General features: G+C 47.6%; 1 protein-coding gene across 1 annotated transcript in view; it reads right to left on the reverse strand.

Moving 5' to 3' along the window:
• Nucleotides 1-2,599: 2,599 nt before the first annotated feature.
• Nucleotides 2,600-16,453, reverse strand: part of LOC130251880 (uncharacterized) — a 58,148-nt gene continuing 44,294 nt past the window's right edge. The window contains exons 9-14 of the mRNA XM_056488890.1: nt 13,985-14,528; nt 13,085-13,185; nt 10,500-10,746; nt 9,905-10,021; nt 8,654-8,754; nt 2,600-5,936 (exon numbers count right to left, since the gene is read on the reverse strand). Of these exons, the coding sequence (XP_056344865.1) occupies nt 5,825-5,936; nt 8,654-8,754; nt 9,905-10,021; nt 10,500-10,746; nt 13,085-13,185; nt 13,985-14,528 (1,222 nt within the window). The 3' untranslated portion in view covers nt 2,600-5,824. The remainder of the gene's footprint in view (nt 5,937-8,653; nt 8,755-9,904; nt 10,022-10,499; nt 10,747-13,084; nt 13,186-13,984; nt 14,529-16,453) is intronic.

The following is a 16,453-nucleotide window of genomic DNA, read 5'->3' on the forward strand; positions in this document are numbered from 1 at the left end:
TGGGGTGAAATTCCCACAACTGGGGTGAAATTCCTACAGTTTCGGGATTGGGGAAAAATTCCTGCAATTTCGGGATTGGGATAAAATTCCTACATGCCCCGGCCCCTCAGGAATTTTGGGAATTCCATCCATTTGGCGTTTCTGGGATGTGATTTTCCACCCTTCCGTTTCCCCTCCCCTTTTCCACCTCCTTTCCCACTTCAACATCCATCCAAAAATCCAAATCCAATCCGATTATCCCAATTTTTCCGCATCCGAAGGGACCTTGGATGGAAGGGGAGGGCTCCGGGATGATGTGGGTTAAATCCCTGGGAACTCCAGGATTTTTGGGGATTTTTTTTTTGGGATATTGCTTCCCATGGAATTCTCCTGGAGGTCGGATCCATGGGATGAGATGGGTGGCATTTGGGAATGCTGGAGGGGACAGGATGGATCCATAGGATTTGGGAATTCCAGAAGGATCAGATCTGGACAGGTCGGATCCATGGGATTTGGGAATTCCAGAGGGATCAGGACAGGTCAGATCCATGGGATCAGGACAAGTCACATCCATGGGATTTGGGAATTCCAGAGGGATTAGATTGGGGCAAATTTGATCCATGGGATCGGGACAGGTGAGATCCATGGGATTAGGACTGGTTGGATCCATGGGATCTGGGAATTCTGGAGGGATCAGGACAGGTCAGATCCATGGGATTGGGACAGGTCAGATCCATGGGATTTGGGAATTCTGGACAGACGGGGACAGCTCAGATCCATGGGATCAGGAAAGGTTGGATCCATGGAACTGTGACAGGTTGGATCCATGGGATTTGGGAATTCCAGAAGGATTGGGACAGGTCAGATCTGTGGGATTTGGGAATTCCAGAGGGATCAGAACAGGTTGGATTGATCCATGGGATCAGGACAGGTTGGATCCATGGGATGTGGGAATTCCGGAAGGATCAAGACAAGTGGGATCAATGGGATTTCAGAACTCTGGAGAGATCCAGACAGGTCGGATCCGTGGGATTAGGATGGGTTGGATCCATGGGATTTGGGAATTCTGGGGGGATTTGGACAGGTCAGATCCATGGGATCGAAACAAGTTGGATCCATGGGATTTGGGAATTCCAGAGGGATCAGATCTGGATGGGTTGGATCCATGGGACTGGGTTTGGTTGGATCCATGGGATCTGGGAATTCTAGAGGGAATACACAGGATGAGCTCAGCAATGGGACATTTCCAAGTCCAAATCCTGGATTTTTATCACAATCTCATGGAAAACCAGGAAAGGCCACGGAGCTGGAGGAGCTGAGCTTGGAGAAAAATGGGAATTTTCCTCTCCGGAATTCCCAGCCAGGAATTCTGGGATCAGGATTCTCCCACGGAACAGGGATGGGATGAGCGGGAACAACCTCGAGCCGCTCCGGGAAAAGTTCAGGTGGGATTTTGGGAATTCCTGCCCAGAAAAGGGAATGGATCATGGTGGAATTCTTCCCCAGCCCAAATAATTTTGGGATTCTGGGTTAAGAACGGGATGGATTTGGGTTGGTTTTTTTTTTTTTTTTGGGAATGCAAATGCCGGGAAGAGGAGGAGGGAGGGAAGGAGGGAGCGGCGGGCGGACACTGCGACCTGGCGGTGACAGCGGCGGTGACAGCGGAATTCCAGAGGGAAAAGGGAGGGAAAAGAGGGAAAAATGGGGAAAAGAGGAAAAAAAGGAGGGAAATGGAGGGAAAAAATGGAGAGAAAGGGGGAGGAAGAGGGAAAAGGAGGGGGGAAAGGCAGGAAAAAAGGAGGGGGGAAAAAAAGGAGGAAAAAAGGGGAAAAGGGAGGGGAAAAAGAAGGGGAATATAAGAGGGAAAAAGGAGGGAAAAAAGGAGGAAACAAAGAGGAAAAAGAGGGAAAAAGAAGGAAAAAAGGAAGTACAAAATGAGAAGAAAACGGGGGAAAAGGAGGGAGAAAAAGAGGGAAAAAGGATGGAAAAATGAGGGGAAAAAGGAGTGGGAAAAAGAGGGGAAAAAGGGGGAAAAGGTGGGAAAAGGGGAAAAATAGGGGAAATGAAAGAGGAAAAGAAGGGGGAAAGCAGGAAAAAAGGAGGAGATGGGGGAAAAAAGGAGGAAAAAAGGAAAAGAGAGGTAAAGAGGGAAAAGGAGGGAAAAGGAAGGAAAAGGAGGGGGAAAAGGAGGGAAAAATAGGGAAAAAGAAGGGGAAAATGAGGGGGGAAAAGGAGGGAAAAAAGAGGAAAAAAGGAGTGAAAAAGGGAGGGGGGAAGGAGAAAAGGAGGGGGGAAATGGGGGAAAGGGGAAGTGTGGAAGAAAAAGAAGGAGAAATAGGTGGGAAAAAAGGAGGAAAAGGGAGGAAAAAGGAGGGAAAATGAGGAAAGGAGGAAGAAAAAGGAGAAGGAAAAGGCAGGAAAAAAAGGAGGGGAAATGGAGGGAAAAAAGGAGGAAAAAAGGAAGAAAATAAGTAGGAAATGAGGGAGAAAAAAGGAGGAAAGAATGAGAAAAATGGGGGAAAGAAGAGGAAAAAAGAAAGAAAAGCAGCAGCAGCAGAAACCTCCCCACCCTCCCCATTCCCCAAATCCCGCTGGAATGAACCATGGAGCCAGGAAGGGATCAGACAAATTTCCTTTTATTTCCTTAGAAAATATATTCCATTATTTCCTCTGGCCGCTGTAAAAATGACATTTTTTTAAACTTTATTTTCTTTTTTTTTGTTTTGTTTTTTAACAATAAAAATAATATTTGGAAGACTGAGAAGAAAAGGTCGGAAAGGGCGGGAGAATTCCTTGGGAATCATTGGGAATTGAGGGTAAAAAATTCAAAATATTTCTCCAGTTCCAGCCAAGAAGCTGCTGGAAAATATGAAGATTTTGGGTTTAAAGTGTGAAAATTCCAAGATATTCCCAGAAGGAAAGGAAAATTTTCATAAATGACCCCTCCCCCCACAGAGGTTCTAGTTTTAAAAATGCAAAAAAAAAAAAGGAAAAAAGTGCGAGGTTTGGGTTTTGTCTGGTGAAATTTGTATTGGGAAAAAATTTGGGATGAAATTTTGGGATTAAAGTTTGGGATTTCAGGGAATCTCTGGCAGGTAAGGAAAGGCTCAGGGCTGCTGGAAGGGGAAATGAGGGGAAAAAAGGGGGGAAAGGAAAAATGGGGGGGAAATGAAGAAGAAAATGGGAGGAAAAGGAGGAGAAAAGGAGGAAAATGAGGGAAAAAAAGGGGAGAAAAGGGTGGGAAAAGATGGAAAGGACAAGGAGGGAAAAGGAAAAGGAAAAGGAAAAGGAAAAGGAAAAGGAAAAGGAAAAGGAAAAGGAAAAGGAAAAAAGGAAAAGGAAAAAAGAGGAGAAAAAATGAGAAAGAAAATGGGAGGAAAAGGAGGAAAAAGGAGGAAAATGAGGGGAAAAAAGGAGGGGAAGGGGGGAAAGGAAAAGGAAAAGGAAAAGAAAAGGAAAAGGAAAAGGAAAAGGAAAAGGAAAAGGAAAAGGAAAAGGAAAAAGGGAGGAGAAAAAGGGAGGAGAAAAAGGAAAGGAAAAGGGGAAGAGGAAAAGGAAAAGGGAGGTGAAAAAACGGAGGAGGAACAAAAAAGGGACGAAAAGGAGGAGAAAAGGAGGAAAAAATGAGGGGGAAAAAGGGGGGAAAAAGGAAGGAGGAGGAAAAAGGAGGAGAAAAAGGAGGAAGAAAAAAAGGGATGGAAAGGAAAAAAGGAGGAGAAAAATAGGGGGGAAAGGAGGAGAAAAGGAGGGGGAAAAAGAAAAAGGAAGAAAGAGGAGGAGAAAAATGAGGGAAAATGAGGAAAAGGAGGAGGAAAAAGGGATGGAAAAAAGGGAGGGGAAAAGAGGGGGGGAAGGGGAGAAAAGGAGGAAATGGGAAATAAAAGGAAAAAGGGGAAAAGGGAAGGAAAAAGGGGGGAATGAGAAAAAAAGGAGGGAAAAAAGAGAGAAAAAAAGAGAAAAAAGGGAGCCAGAGCTGAGCCGTACCCAGATCCATGTGGGCCACGAAAAACATGGAATAAAATCTCCAAAGCACAGGGATAGAAGACACAAGGTCTGAGGAAAACAAAAAAATTCACAGTTTTTTGGTTTCCTCCCCAATTCTTCTCTGTTTCAATCCCTGATTTTCCAAATATTTCAAACTTGGGAATTCCACAGAAAAATTCCACAACCTGGCTGAGATTCCTAATTTTGGATTCTCCCAATTATTTGATTCCCCTTTTTTTAATTTTTTTAGGAATTCTGATGCTTTAAAATCCCTAAAATCAGGCTGGGATTGCATAAATATATTCCATAAATATTCCCAGCACACAAAAAAAGTTGGAATTCAAGACTTTTAAGGTAATTTCCAACCCAAAATATTCCATGATTCCAAACTGGATTAATTACAAAAAGGAAAATTCTCACTTTTTTTATTAAAACTCAAAATTCCTCAGCCTGGTTTTGAAGGAATTTGGGAATTCCTTCAACATTTTCCTTTTTCCTGATTTTAATTTTTTTGGGGGAATTTTTGTCCCAAGGGACAAGTCACATCCCAAAAAAAATTCCTTTTTCTGGGATATCTCAATATTTCCTTTTTTTAAAGCATTGATTGTTTCCCACTTTTTTCTTCAAGGATTTGAGGGATTTGCACTTTTTTAGGTAAAGACAAAACTCCAACCCAGCCTCAATTTCGGGGAATTTTCCAACAGATTTGGGAAATTCAGGGGGAAAAAAAAAAATCTTTAGTCCCCAAAAACCCCGAGGATTTTTCCAAATTTTTTTTTCTTTTCCCAATCTTGAAGGGAATTCCACTTCAGGTTGTAAAAATGGGGGGAAAAAAGCAGGAAAGGGAATTTCTGGATTTTCCAGAAGGATTTCCACAGCTCTGGGAGGGACCCCCACGGTCCCTTGGTTGCAGCAATGAGGGAATTCCCAGATTTTGGAGGGAATTCCTGGATTCCAGAGGAGAATTCCTGGATTCCAGAGGGAATTCCCTGATTCCAGAGGAGAATTCCTGTATTCAACAGGGAATTCCCAGATTCCAGAGGGAATTCTCAGATTTGAGGGACTTCTCGGATTCCAGAGGGTATTTCTGGATTTCAGAGAGAATTCTCGGATTCCAGAGGAGAATTCCTGGATTCAAGAGGCAATTCCCAGATTTCAGAAGGAATTCCTGGATTCCAGAGGGAATTCTTGGATTCCAGAGGAGAATTCCTGGATTCCAAAGAGAAATTTCCAGATTTGAGGGAATTCTTGGATTCCAGAGGGAATTGTTGGATTCCAGAGGAGAATTCCCGGATTCAAGAGGCAATTCCCAGATTTCAGAAGGAATTCCTGGATTCCAGAGGGAATTCTCGGATTCCAGAGGGAATTCTCGGATTTGAGGGAATTCCTGGATTTTGGAGGGAATTCCTGGATTCCAGAGGAGAATTCCTGGATTCAGGAGGGAACTCTTGGATTCCAGAGGGAATTCTTGGATTCCAGAGGGGAATTCTCGGATTCCAGAGGGAATTCCCAGATTTCAGAAGGAATTCCTGGATTCCAGAGGGAATTCTCGGATTCCAGAGGGAATTCTTGGATTCAAGAGGCAATTCCCAGATTTCAGAAGGAATTTCTGGATTCAAGAGGGAATTCTTGGATTCTAGAGGGAATTCCCGGATTTTGGAGGGAATTCCTGGATTCCAGAGATAATTCCTGGATTTCAGAAGGGAATTCCAGGATTTGAGGGAATTCTTGGATTCCAAAGGGGAATTCTTGGATTTCAGAGATAATTCTTGGATTCCAGAGGGAATTCTCAGATTCCAGAGGGAATTCCTGGATCCCAGAGGGAATTCCAGGCGGGAAGAGAGGGGAGGAGGGAGGGGGTTCAGTCCAGGAATCGCTGGCAGGCTTTTTTCCAGCGGCACGCCGTGCACCACTGGTCCCGGTGCTCGATGCCGTAAACCTTGCGGCATTTCTTGGCTTCACCACGGATTTTTCTGGGAGGAAAAAAAAGGGAATTTTATTTTTTTTTTTTTTTGCTGGATTGGGTGGGAATTCTGGTGGATTTCAGAATCCTCAGTCGAGTGAAATGTTAAACTTAAGTTAAAAACGGAATTCTAAATTTTAGAAATTTAAATTTTAAATTTTCGTCGTTTTAAAACCGGGTTCCAGGAGTAAACAAAAAAAGAAATAAAGAGTTTGGTTTTTTTCTTTTCTTGCTCCCCACATCCTTCACACAAAATATGTTTATGGTAGACATTAAAAAAAAAAAATCTCCTTTATTCTTAGTTTTTGGCAGCTCCCTGGAAAGAAGTTTTTTCCTTTTTTCTTAAAATTGTTCAAAGTGGATCTCTATTCCTAGAGAAAATTATTTTATCTATTGCTTTATCCATAAAGTAAGAACAGGAAAAAAATATTAAAAGAACTTTTATTTTTGAACAGTCCATTCTTAAAAGGAAACAGCCCATGGGCCATAAATAGAGTTTGGAAAAACTGTAAAAATAAAAGGAATTCTCCCCAGTTTACCCTAAATCTAAACTACAAATTCTCCCCAATTTACCCTAAAGCAATCCTACAAATTCTCTCAAATTTACCCTAAACCAAAACTACAAATTCTCCCCAATTTAGTCCAAATAAAAAACCAAATTCTCCCCAATTTACCCTAGACCAAAACTACAAATTCTCCCCAGTTTACCCTAAAACAAAAATACAAATTCTCCTCAATTTGCCCTAAACCAAAAGTACAAATTCTCCCCAATTTACCCTGAACCATAATTACAAATTCTCCCCAATTTACTCTAAACCACAACCACGAATTTTCCCGAATTTACCCTAAACCAAAACCACAAATTCTCCCAATTTACCCTAAACCAGAACTAAAAATTCTCTCCAATTTACCCCAAAACCAAAACTACAAATTCACCCCAAATTACCCTAAACCACAACAACAAATTCTCCCCAGTTTACCCTAAAACAAAAATACAAATTCTCCCCAATTTACCCTAAATCAAAAGTACAAATTCTCCCCAATTTACCCTGAACCATAATTACAAATTCTCCCCAATTTACTCTAAACCACAACTACGAATTTTCCCGAATTTACCGTAAACCAAAACCACAAATTCTCCTCAATTTCCTCTAAGCCAAAACTACAAATTCCCCTGAATTTACGATAAACCAAAGCTACAAATTCTCCCAATTTTCCCTAAACCAAAACTCCAAATTCTCCCAATTTTCCCTAAACCAAAACTCCAAATTCTCCCAATTTACCCTAAACCAAAACTACAAATTCTCCCCAATTTATCCTGAACCATAATTACAAATTCTCCCCAATTTACTCTAAACCACAACCATGAATTTTCCCGAATTTACCCTAAACCAAAAACACAAATTCTCCCCACTTTACAATAAACCAAAAGTACAAATTCTCCCCAATTTATCCTGAACCAGAACTACAAATTCTCTCCAATTTACCATAAACCAAAAGTACAAATTCACCCCAATTTACCCTAAACCAAAAGTACAAATTCTCCCCAATTTACCCTAAACCAAAAGCACAAATTCTCCCCAGTTTAGTCCAAATAAAACACCAAATTCTCCCCAATTTACCCTGAACCAGAACTAAAAATTCTCTCCAATTTACTCTAAAACAAAAATATAAATTCTCCTCAATTTGCCCTAAACCAAAAGTACAAATTCTCCCCAATTTACCCTGAACCATAATTACAAATTCTCAATTTACTCTAAACCACAACCATGAATTTTCCTGAATTTACCCTAAACCAAAACCACAAATTCTCCTCAATTTACCCTAAACCAAAACTACAAATTCTCCCCAATTTAGTCCAAATAAAAAACCAAATTCTCCCCAATTTACCCTAGACCAAAACTACAAATTCTCCCCAGTTTACCCTAAAACAAAAATACAAATTCTCCCCAATTTACCCTAAATCAAAAGTACAAATTCTCCCCAATTTATCCTAAACTAAAAGTACAAATTCTCCCCAATTTACCCTGAACCATAATTACAAATTCTCCTCAAATTACTCTAAACCACAACAACGAATTTTCCTGAATTTACCCTAAACCAAAACCACAAATTCTCCCAATTTTCCCTAAACCAAAACTCCAAATTCTCCCAATTTACCCTAAACCAAAACTACATATTCTCCCCAATTTATCCTAAAACAAAAATAGAAATTCTCCTCAATTTGCCCTGAACCAAAACCACAAATTCTTCTCAATTTACCCTAAACCAAAACTCCAAATTCTCCCCAATTTACCATAAACCAAAAGTGCAAATTCACCCCAATTTATCCTGTATCAAAACTACAAATTCTCCCAATTTACCCTAAATGAAAACAAATTCTCTCCAGTTTACCCTAAACCAAAAGCACAAATTCTCCCCAGTTTACCCTAAAACAAAAATACAAATTCTCCCCAATTTATCCTGAACCATAATTAGAAATTTTCCCCAATTTACTCTAAACCAAAACCACAAATTCTCCCCACTTTACCCTAAACCAAAACTACAAATTCTCCCCAATTTACCCTGAACCATAATTACGAATTTTCCCCATTTTACCCTAAACCACAACAAATTCTCCCCATTTTGCCCCAAACCAAAACCACAAATTCCCCCCAATCTACCCCATAATTAAACTACATTTTCCCCTGACCCAAGGTACAGAATGAGGATATTTTGGGAGCTGACCTGCTGCTGAGGGGGGCGCGGGGCGGGGAGGCCACGAGCAGCTGCGGTTTGAGCAATGGCGGCGCCGGGGGCTCGCCGAGGCTGAGGGAGCGGCTCCGCGCCTGGGGACAGCAACGGGGCAAAAAGGGGCAAAAACGGGCAAAAAGGGTTAAAATGGGGCAAAAAGGGTGGGGAGGGATAAAGAGGGGAGGAAAAGGGGCAGGGTGAGGGGGTGTGTGGTCTGAAAGTGTGAGTTTATCAAGGAGGAGGGGAGGGGAGAGGTGTGAGGGGAAAATGGCGGGAAAAAAGGGCGGGAAAAAATGGCGGGAAAAGAGAAAAAAGGGAAAAAAAGAGGGAAAAGGAGGAAAAAAGAGGGGGGAAAAGGAGGAAAAAAGGGGGGAAGGAGAGGAAAAAGGAGGGGAAAAAAGAGGAAAAAAGGAGGAGAAAAAGGAGGAAAAAAGGAGGAGAAAGGGGGAAAAAGAGCAGGAAAAAATGGAAAAAGAGAGGAAAAGGAGGGAAAAAAGAGGGAAAAGGAGAGGAAAAAAGAGGGGGGAAAAGGAGGAGAAAAAGAAGAGGGAAAAGAGGAAAAAAGGGAAAAAAAGAGGAAAAAAGGGGGAGGAAAGGGGAAAAAGGAGGGGGAAAAAGAAGAGAAAAAGGAGAACAAGGAGCAAAAAAGGAGGAGAAAGTGGGGAAAAAGGGGGAAAAGGAGAAAAAAGGGGGGAAAGAGGGAGGAAAAGGGGGGGAAAGAGGGGAAAAGGAGAAAAAAGGGGAAAAAAGAGGAAAAAGGAGGGGGAAAAGGAGGGGTAAAGAGGAAAAAATGGGGAAAAAGAGGAAAAAAGGAAGGGGAAAAGGAGGAAAAAAGGAGAAGAAAAACCGGGAAAAAGAAGAAAAGGGGAAAAAAGAGGAAAAAAAGGGAAGGAAAATGGAGGGAGATGGGAGGGCAAAAGGAAGGGAAAAAATAAGGGGGAAAGAAGAGGGAAAAAGGAAAAAAAAAAAGGATGGAAAAAGGAATGAGAAAACAAGGACAAAAGGGGAAGGGAGGGGAAAAAAGGAAGGAAAAAAGGAGGGGGAAAAGAGGAAAAGGGAGGGAAAAGGAGGGAGAAAAAGGAGGAAAAAAGAAGGAAGAAAGGAGGGGAAAAGGAGGAAAAAAGGAGGAAAAAAGGAGGAAAAAAGGAGGAAAAAAGGAGGAAAAAAGGAGGAAAAAGGCAGGGAAAGGAGGGAAAAAGAGGAAAAAAGGAATAAAGGAGGGGGCAGGGTGGAGGTGACACTCACCGGTGACAGGGACGGTGACAGGGACGGTGACAAGGGTGGCAGGGTGGAGGTGGCAGCGGCCCAGCTGATGCTGGTGAAGATGTGAGGGGACACTGGGATCTGGATGGAGGGCAGCGCCTGCGGGGACACAGGGACAGAGAATGGCTGTCACCTCCCCCCCGCTGGCACACGGGGGTGGCACCGGTGGCACCTCGGCGGGGACACGGTGGCTTCTCAACTTCCCCTTATTGTCCCCTCACTGTCCCTTCACTGTCCCCGCTCTGTCCCCAGCCATGTCCCCATGGATGTTCCCAGCCATGTCCCCACTGTCCCCATGCTGTCCCCTCACTGTCCCCAGCCATGTCCCCATGGATGTCCTCATGTTGTCCCCAGCTCTGTCCCCACACTTTTCCCACACTGTCCCCAGCCATGTTCCCATGGATGTCCCCGGCTCTGTCCCCACTGTCCCCATGCTGTCCCCTCACTGTCCCCAGCCATGTTCCCATGGATGTCCCCGGCTCTGTCCCCACTGTCCCTATGCTGTCTCCACACTGTCCCCATGCTGTCCCCACACTGTCCCCTCACTGTCCCCTCACTGTCCCCACTGTCCCCTCACCTGGTAGGCGTGGTCGGCCTGGATGTGCCAGAAGGCGCCGGGGGCCGAGTGGCTCAGGCCGGGCTGGCAGGGGCCGGGCTGGATGACGATGGGGGCGGTGACAGAGGTGACAGAGGTGACAGAGGTGACACCGGTGACGCTGGTGGCAGCCGGGGGTGGCAGCTCGGCCGGCGGCTCCTCCCGCGCCTGAACCTCGGTGTAGTAAAAATCCTCCTCACGCTCCCGCTGCTCCCAGGGGGAGCCGTCCCTGGGGACAGGGACAGGGTGACAGCGAGGGACAGTGGGGGGACAGCGAGGGACACTGGGGGGACAGCGAGGGGACACTGAGGGGACAGCGAGGGGACACTGCGGGGACAACGAGGGGACACTGCAGGGACAGGGTGACAGCGAGGGGACACTGGGGGGGACACTGCGGGGACACTGGGGGGGACACTAGGGGCACACTGCAGGGACAGGGTGACAGTGAGGGACACTGAGGGGACAGCGAGGGGACACTGCAGGGACAGCGGTGACACCATGGGGACACTGCCACCATCCCTGAGAGTACAGCGGTGACACTGAGGAGACACTGCCATCGTTTGGGGACATCTGGGCACTGCCACCATCTCTACAGGGACAGTGGTGACGCTGAGGAGACACTGCCACCGTTTGGTGACACTGAGGGGACACTGCCACCGTTTGGTGACACTGAGGGGACACTGCCACCATCCCTGAGGGGACAGCAGTGACATTGAGGGGACACTGCCACCACCCCAGAGAGTACAGTGGTGACACTGAGGGGACACTGCCACCGTTTGGGGACACCTGGGCACTGCCACCATCCCTGCAGGGACAGAGGTGACACCGAGGGGTCCTGGCCCTTTTTTTCTTTCAGCCCCTTTCCAGGATTTTTCAGTGCATTTTTCCAGGATTTTCCAGCCTATCCCAGGAATTTCCACCCCATTCCAGGATTTTTCACCCTATTTTTCCAGGATTTTCCAGCAGGTTTTTCCAAGATTTTCCAGCCCCTTCCTGAATTTTCAAGCACTTTTTTCCAAGAATTTCCAGCCCATTCCAGGATGTTTTAGTGCATTTTTCTAGGATTTTCCAGCTCATTTTTCCAGGATTTTCCAGCTCACTTTTCCAGAATTCTCCAGTGTATTTTCCAGATTTTTCCACTCCGTTCCACGATTTTCCAGTGCATTTTTCTAGGATTTTCCAGCCCATTCCAGAATTTCCAAGCACTTTTTTCCAGGATTTTTCAGTGCATTTCCCAGAATTCTCCAGTGCATTTTTCCAGGATTTTCCAGCCCATTCCAAGATTTTCAAGCAGGTTTTTCCAGGACTTTCCAGCCTATTTCTGAATTTTCAAGCACTTTTTTCCCGGATTTTCCAGCCCATTCCAGGATTTTTTTCCAGCACTGCCTGGACAGCACAGAGCCACTCGCAGCTTCCCTGTCCTCGTCTTTTCCCAAAAAATTCCATGTTGGAAAATAAACACAGAACCTGAACAACACCAGTGCCAAAAAATCCCAAAACTCAAAGGGAATTCCTGGAAAAAATCCCGAATTTGAAGCCTGAAGGAAAATCCTGGAAGTTGGGGACACAAGGGTGGCTTTGGTGATGTGAAATCCGTTTTCCATGGGATTTTCCACAGGAATTGGGAATTCCAGAGGGAAAAACCCACAGATTTTGGGGTCAGGATTTCCTGTAGGAATTGGGAATTCCCAAGGGAAAAACCTACAGATTTTGGGGTCAAAAATGGGATTTTTCTGTAGGAATTGGGAATTCCACAGGGATAAACCCACAGATTTCAGGGTCGAGATTTCCTGCAGGAATTGGGAATTCCCAAAGGATAAATCCCAGGGATTTGGGGTCAGGATTTCCTGTAGGAATTGGGAATTCCACAGGGATAAACCTCACAGATTTTGGGGTCAGGAATGGGAATGTCCTGTAGGAATTGGGAATTCCCGAAGGATAAATCCCAGGGATTTGGGTTCAGGATTTCCTGAAGGAATCAGGAATTCCAGAGGGGAAAACCCCCACGGATTTTGGGATTGGGAACGGGAATTCCCACAGGAAATGGGAATTCCAGAGGGATGAATCCCAGGGATTTGGGATCAGGATTTCCTGTAGGAATTGGGAATTCCAGAGGGACAAACCCCACAGATTTTGGGGTCAGGAATGGGAATTTCCTGTTAGGAATTGGGAATTCCACAGGGATAAACCCACAGATTTTGTTGGTCAGGATTTCCTGTAGGAAATGGGAATTCCAGAGGGATGAATCCCAGGGATTTGGGATCAGGATTTCCTGTAGGAATTGGGAATTCCTGAGGGATTAACCCCACAGATTTTGGGGTCAGGATCTCCCACAGGAATTGGGAATTCCACAGGGATAAACCTCACAGATTTTGAGGTCAGGAATGGGAATTTCCTGCAGGAATTGGGAATTGCAGGGAGAAAAACCTCACGGATTTTGGGGTCGAGATTTTCTGTAGGAATTGGGAATTCCCAAGGGACACCCCCCCACCCCCGGATTTGGGGTGGGAATTTGGGATGATCTGGGATGATCTGGGATGATCTGGGGTGTGGGGTGGCAGCCTTACCCCAGGTGCTGGGTGCGCACGTGGCGCTTGATGCCGACGCCGGAGCGCAGGACTTTGCCACAGCCGGGCCAGAGGCACTTGAACAGCAGCTTGGCCGAGTTCTGGGGACAAGGACAGTGTCACCAGGGCCCGGGGACACCTGGGTGGCACCTGAGCCCGGTGGCACCTGAGCCTGGTGTCACCCAGGACATTGTCACCCAAGCCCATTGTCATCCCTGCCTCCTGTCACCCAGTGTCACCCCTATCCGGTGTCACCCAGGACATTGTCACCCGTGCCCGCTGTCACCCGAGCCTAGTGTCACCTGGTGTCACCCAAGCTTGGTGTCACCTGAGCCAGTGTCACCTGAGTCTGGTGTAACCCCTGCCTGGTGGCACCCAGTGTCACCCGGTGTCACCCAAGACATTATCACCCCTGCCTGGTGTCACCTGCACCTGGTGTCACCCGTGCCCAGTGTCACCAGAGCCCAGTGTCATCCCTGCCTCCTGTCACCCAGTGTCACCCCTACCCAGTGTTGCCCAGGACATTGTCACCTGTGCCCGGTGTCACCCGTGCCCAGTGTCACCTGAACCCGGTGTCACCTGAGCTTGGTGTCACCCAGGATATTGTCACCTGAGCCTGGTGTCACCAGAGTCTGGTGTGACCTGAGCCCGGTGTCACCCAGGACACTGTCACCCATGCCTGATGTCACCCATGGACTGTGTCACCCCTGTCGAGTGTCACTCTTGTCTGGTGTCGCTCCTGCCTGGTGTCACCCATGCCCAATGTCACCGTGCCCAGTGTCACCTGATCCTGGTGTCACCCAGGCCACTGTCACCCCTGTCTGTTGTCACCCATGCCCAATGTCACCCGTGTACAGCGTCACCCAGGACACTGTCACTGTCACTGTCACTGTCACCCACCTTCCTCCGGCGCGGCGCCGGCTCCTCCGGCGGGGACGGCTCGGGGTCGGTGTCGAAGCCGTCGTCGGTCAGAGGGGACGGGGTGGCACTGCCACCGTGGTGAGGGGGGGACGCGGTGACACCGATGTCACCGTGGTGAGGGGGGGATGGGGTGACACCGATGTCACCACAGTGAGGGGGGGATGAGGTGACACCGATGTCACCGTGGTGAGGGGGGGATGGGGTGACACTGATGTCACCGTGGTGAGGGGGGGATGAGGTGACACCGATGTCACCGTGGTGAGGGGGGGATGGGGTGACACCGATGTCACCACAGTGAGGAGGGGATGAGGTGACACTGCCACCGTGGTGAGGGGGGGATGGGGTGACACTGATGTCACCGTGGTGAGGGGGGGATGGGGTGACACTGATGTCACCACGGTGAGGGGGTGACGCGGTGGCGCTGCCAGCGCTGCTCCAGTGGCCGCTGGTGGTGCTGCTGCCGCTGTCGGACACGTCACCGCCGTCCCTCCAGGGGTCACCTGCGGCCACCAGCGAGGCTGAGGGGACACGGGGACACCGTCAGTGAGGGGACACGGGGACAGTGAGGGGACATGGGGACACTGTCAGTGAGGGACACGGGGACACTGTCAGTGAGGGGACATGGGGACACCGTCAGTGAGGGGACACGGGGACAGCAAAGGGACACGGGGACACTGTCAGTGAGGGGACACGGGGACAGGGAGGGGACATGGGGACAGGGAGGGGACATGGGGACACTGTCAATGAGGGACACACGGACACTGTCAGTGAGGGACACACGGACACTCTCAGTGAGGGACACAGGGACAGTGAGGGGACATGGGGACACTGTCACTGAGGGGACACCGAGGGGACACTGAACCCCTGAGGGGACACAGTGGCATTGTCATTGAGAGGACACAGTGGCATTGTCACCAAGGGGACACAGGGACAGCTGAACCCCTGAGGGGTCACGGTGGCATTGTCACCTCAGGGGACAGGGGGCCACCATTACTTTGGGGACATGGGGACAGCTGAACCCCTATGTGGGAAGGGGACACTGCCACTGTCACCTCAGGGACGTGGTGCCACCATCACCTCAGGGACAAGTGAATCCTGAGGGGACACTGCCACTGTCACCTTGGGGACAGCAAACCCCTGAGGGGACACAGCCACTGTCACCTTGGGGACACGGTGTCACTGGAATTCTGGGGTTACCCCATGGAAATCCCAAAGAATTCCCAGCCCCCATCCCGGAATGTGACACCCCTCCCCGTTCTCTGTCCCTTCGGTGCCACCCCCGCGGTGACACCGGTGACACCGGGCGTTTCCCACGGCTCCAGGGTTATTTTTATCCTGACTCCTCGGGAATGTGGCAGCTCCCAAAAAAAACCGGGACCGGGAATTGTCCCCGCCCCTCCCCACTGGAGGATGGATTTTTGGGAATTCCTCCCTTGGAAAAAGGGTTGGAATCCCCCAAGGAATTTCAGGTTGGATTTTGGGAACAATTTCTTCCCCATTCCCAGTGGAATTCCAAATCCCTGCAGAACTGGCACTTGGGGACACGGATCTGGGATTGGGATTTATCCCCAGAATTGTTCCAGGAGTAGTTTGGGTTGGATTTTTGGGAATTACTTCATGGAAATGAGGTTTGGAATTCTCATTCCCAGAGGAATTCCAAATCCCTGTGGCAGTGGCACTTGGGGACACGGATCTGGAATTTCCTGACAGATGGGATCAGGATTTCTCCCCAAAATTATTCCAGGGAATTTCAGGTTGAATTTTGGGAATTCCTTCATGGAAACAAGATTTGGAATCCCCCAGGGAATTTCAGGATGGATTTTGGGAACAATTTCTTCCCCATTCCCAGTGGAATTCCAAATCCCCGTGGAAGTGGCACTTGGGGACACGGATCAGGGATTGGAATTTCTCTGTCAGGAAATTCCAGGTGGGATCTGATTCATCCCCAAAATTATTTCAGGGAATTTCAGGTTGGATTTTGGGAATTCATTCATGGGAAGGAGATCTGAAATCCCCCAGGGAATTTCAGGTTGGAATTTGGGAACAATTCCTGCCTGGAAATGCTTTTCCAGAAAGGTTTGGAATCCCCATTCCCACAGGAATTCCCTCAGCCTCCACCTCGGCGGATTTTCCCTCCCAGGAAGGGGAACGTTCCCAGATTTTTCCTGGGGTGCTCTCCATGGATTTTGGGGCGTTCTCCATGGATTTTGGGGCGCTCTCCATGGATTTTGAGGTGTTCTCCATGGATTTTGGGGCGTTCTCCATGGATTTTGGGGTGTTCCCCATGGATTTTGGGGTGCTCTCCATGGATTTTGAGGTGTTCCCCATGGATTTTGGGGCGTTCTCCATGGATTTTGGGGTGTTCCCCATGGATTCTGGGGTGTTCCCCATGGATTTTGAGGTGCTCTCCATGGATTTTGGGGCGTTCTCCATGGATTTTGGGGTGTT

This window comes from Oenanthe melanoleuca, chromosome 3 (assembly GCF_029582105.1).
Source record: "Oenanthe melanoleuca isolate GR-GAL-2019-014 chromosome 3, OMel1.0, whole genome shotgun sequence".
Lineage (NCBI taxonomy): Eukaryota > Metazoa > Chordata > Aves > Passeriformes > Muscicapidae > Oenanthe > Oenanthe melanoleuca.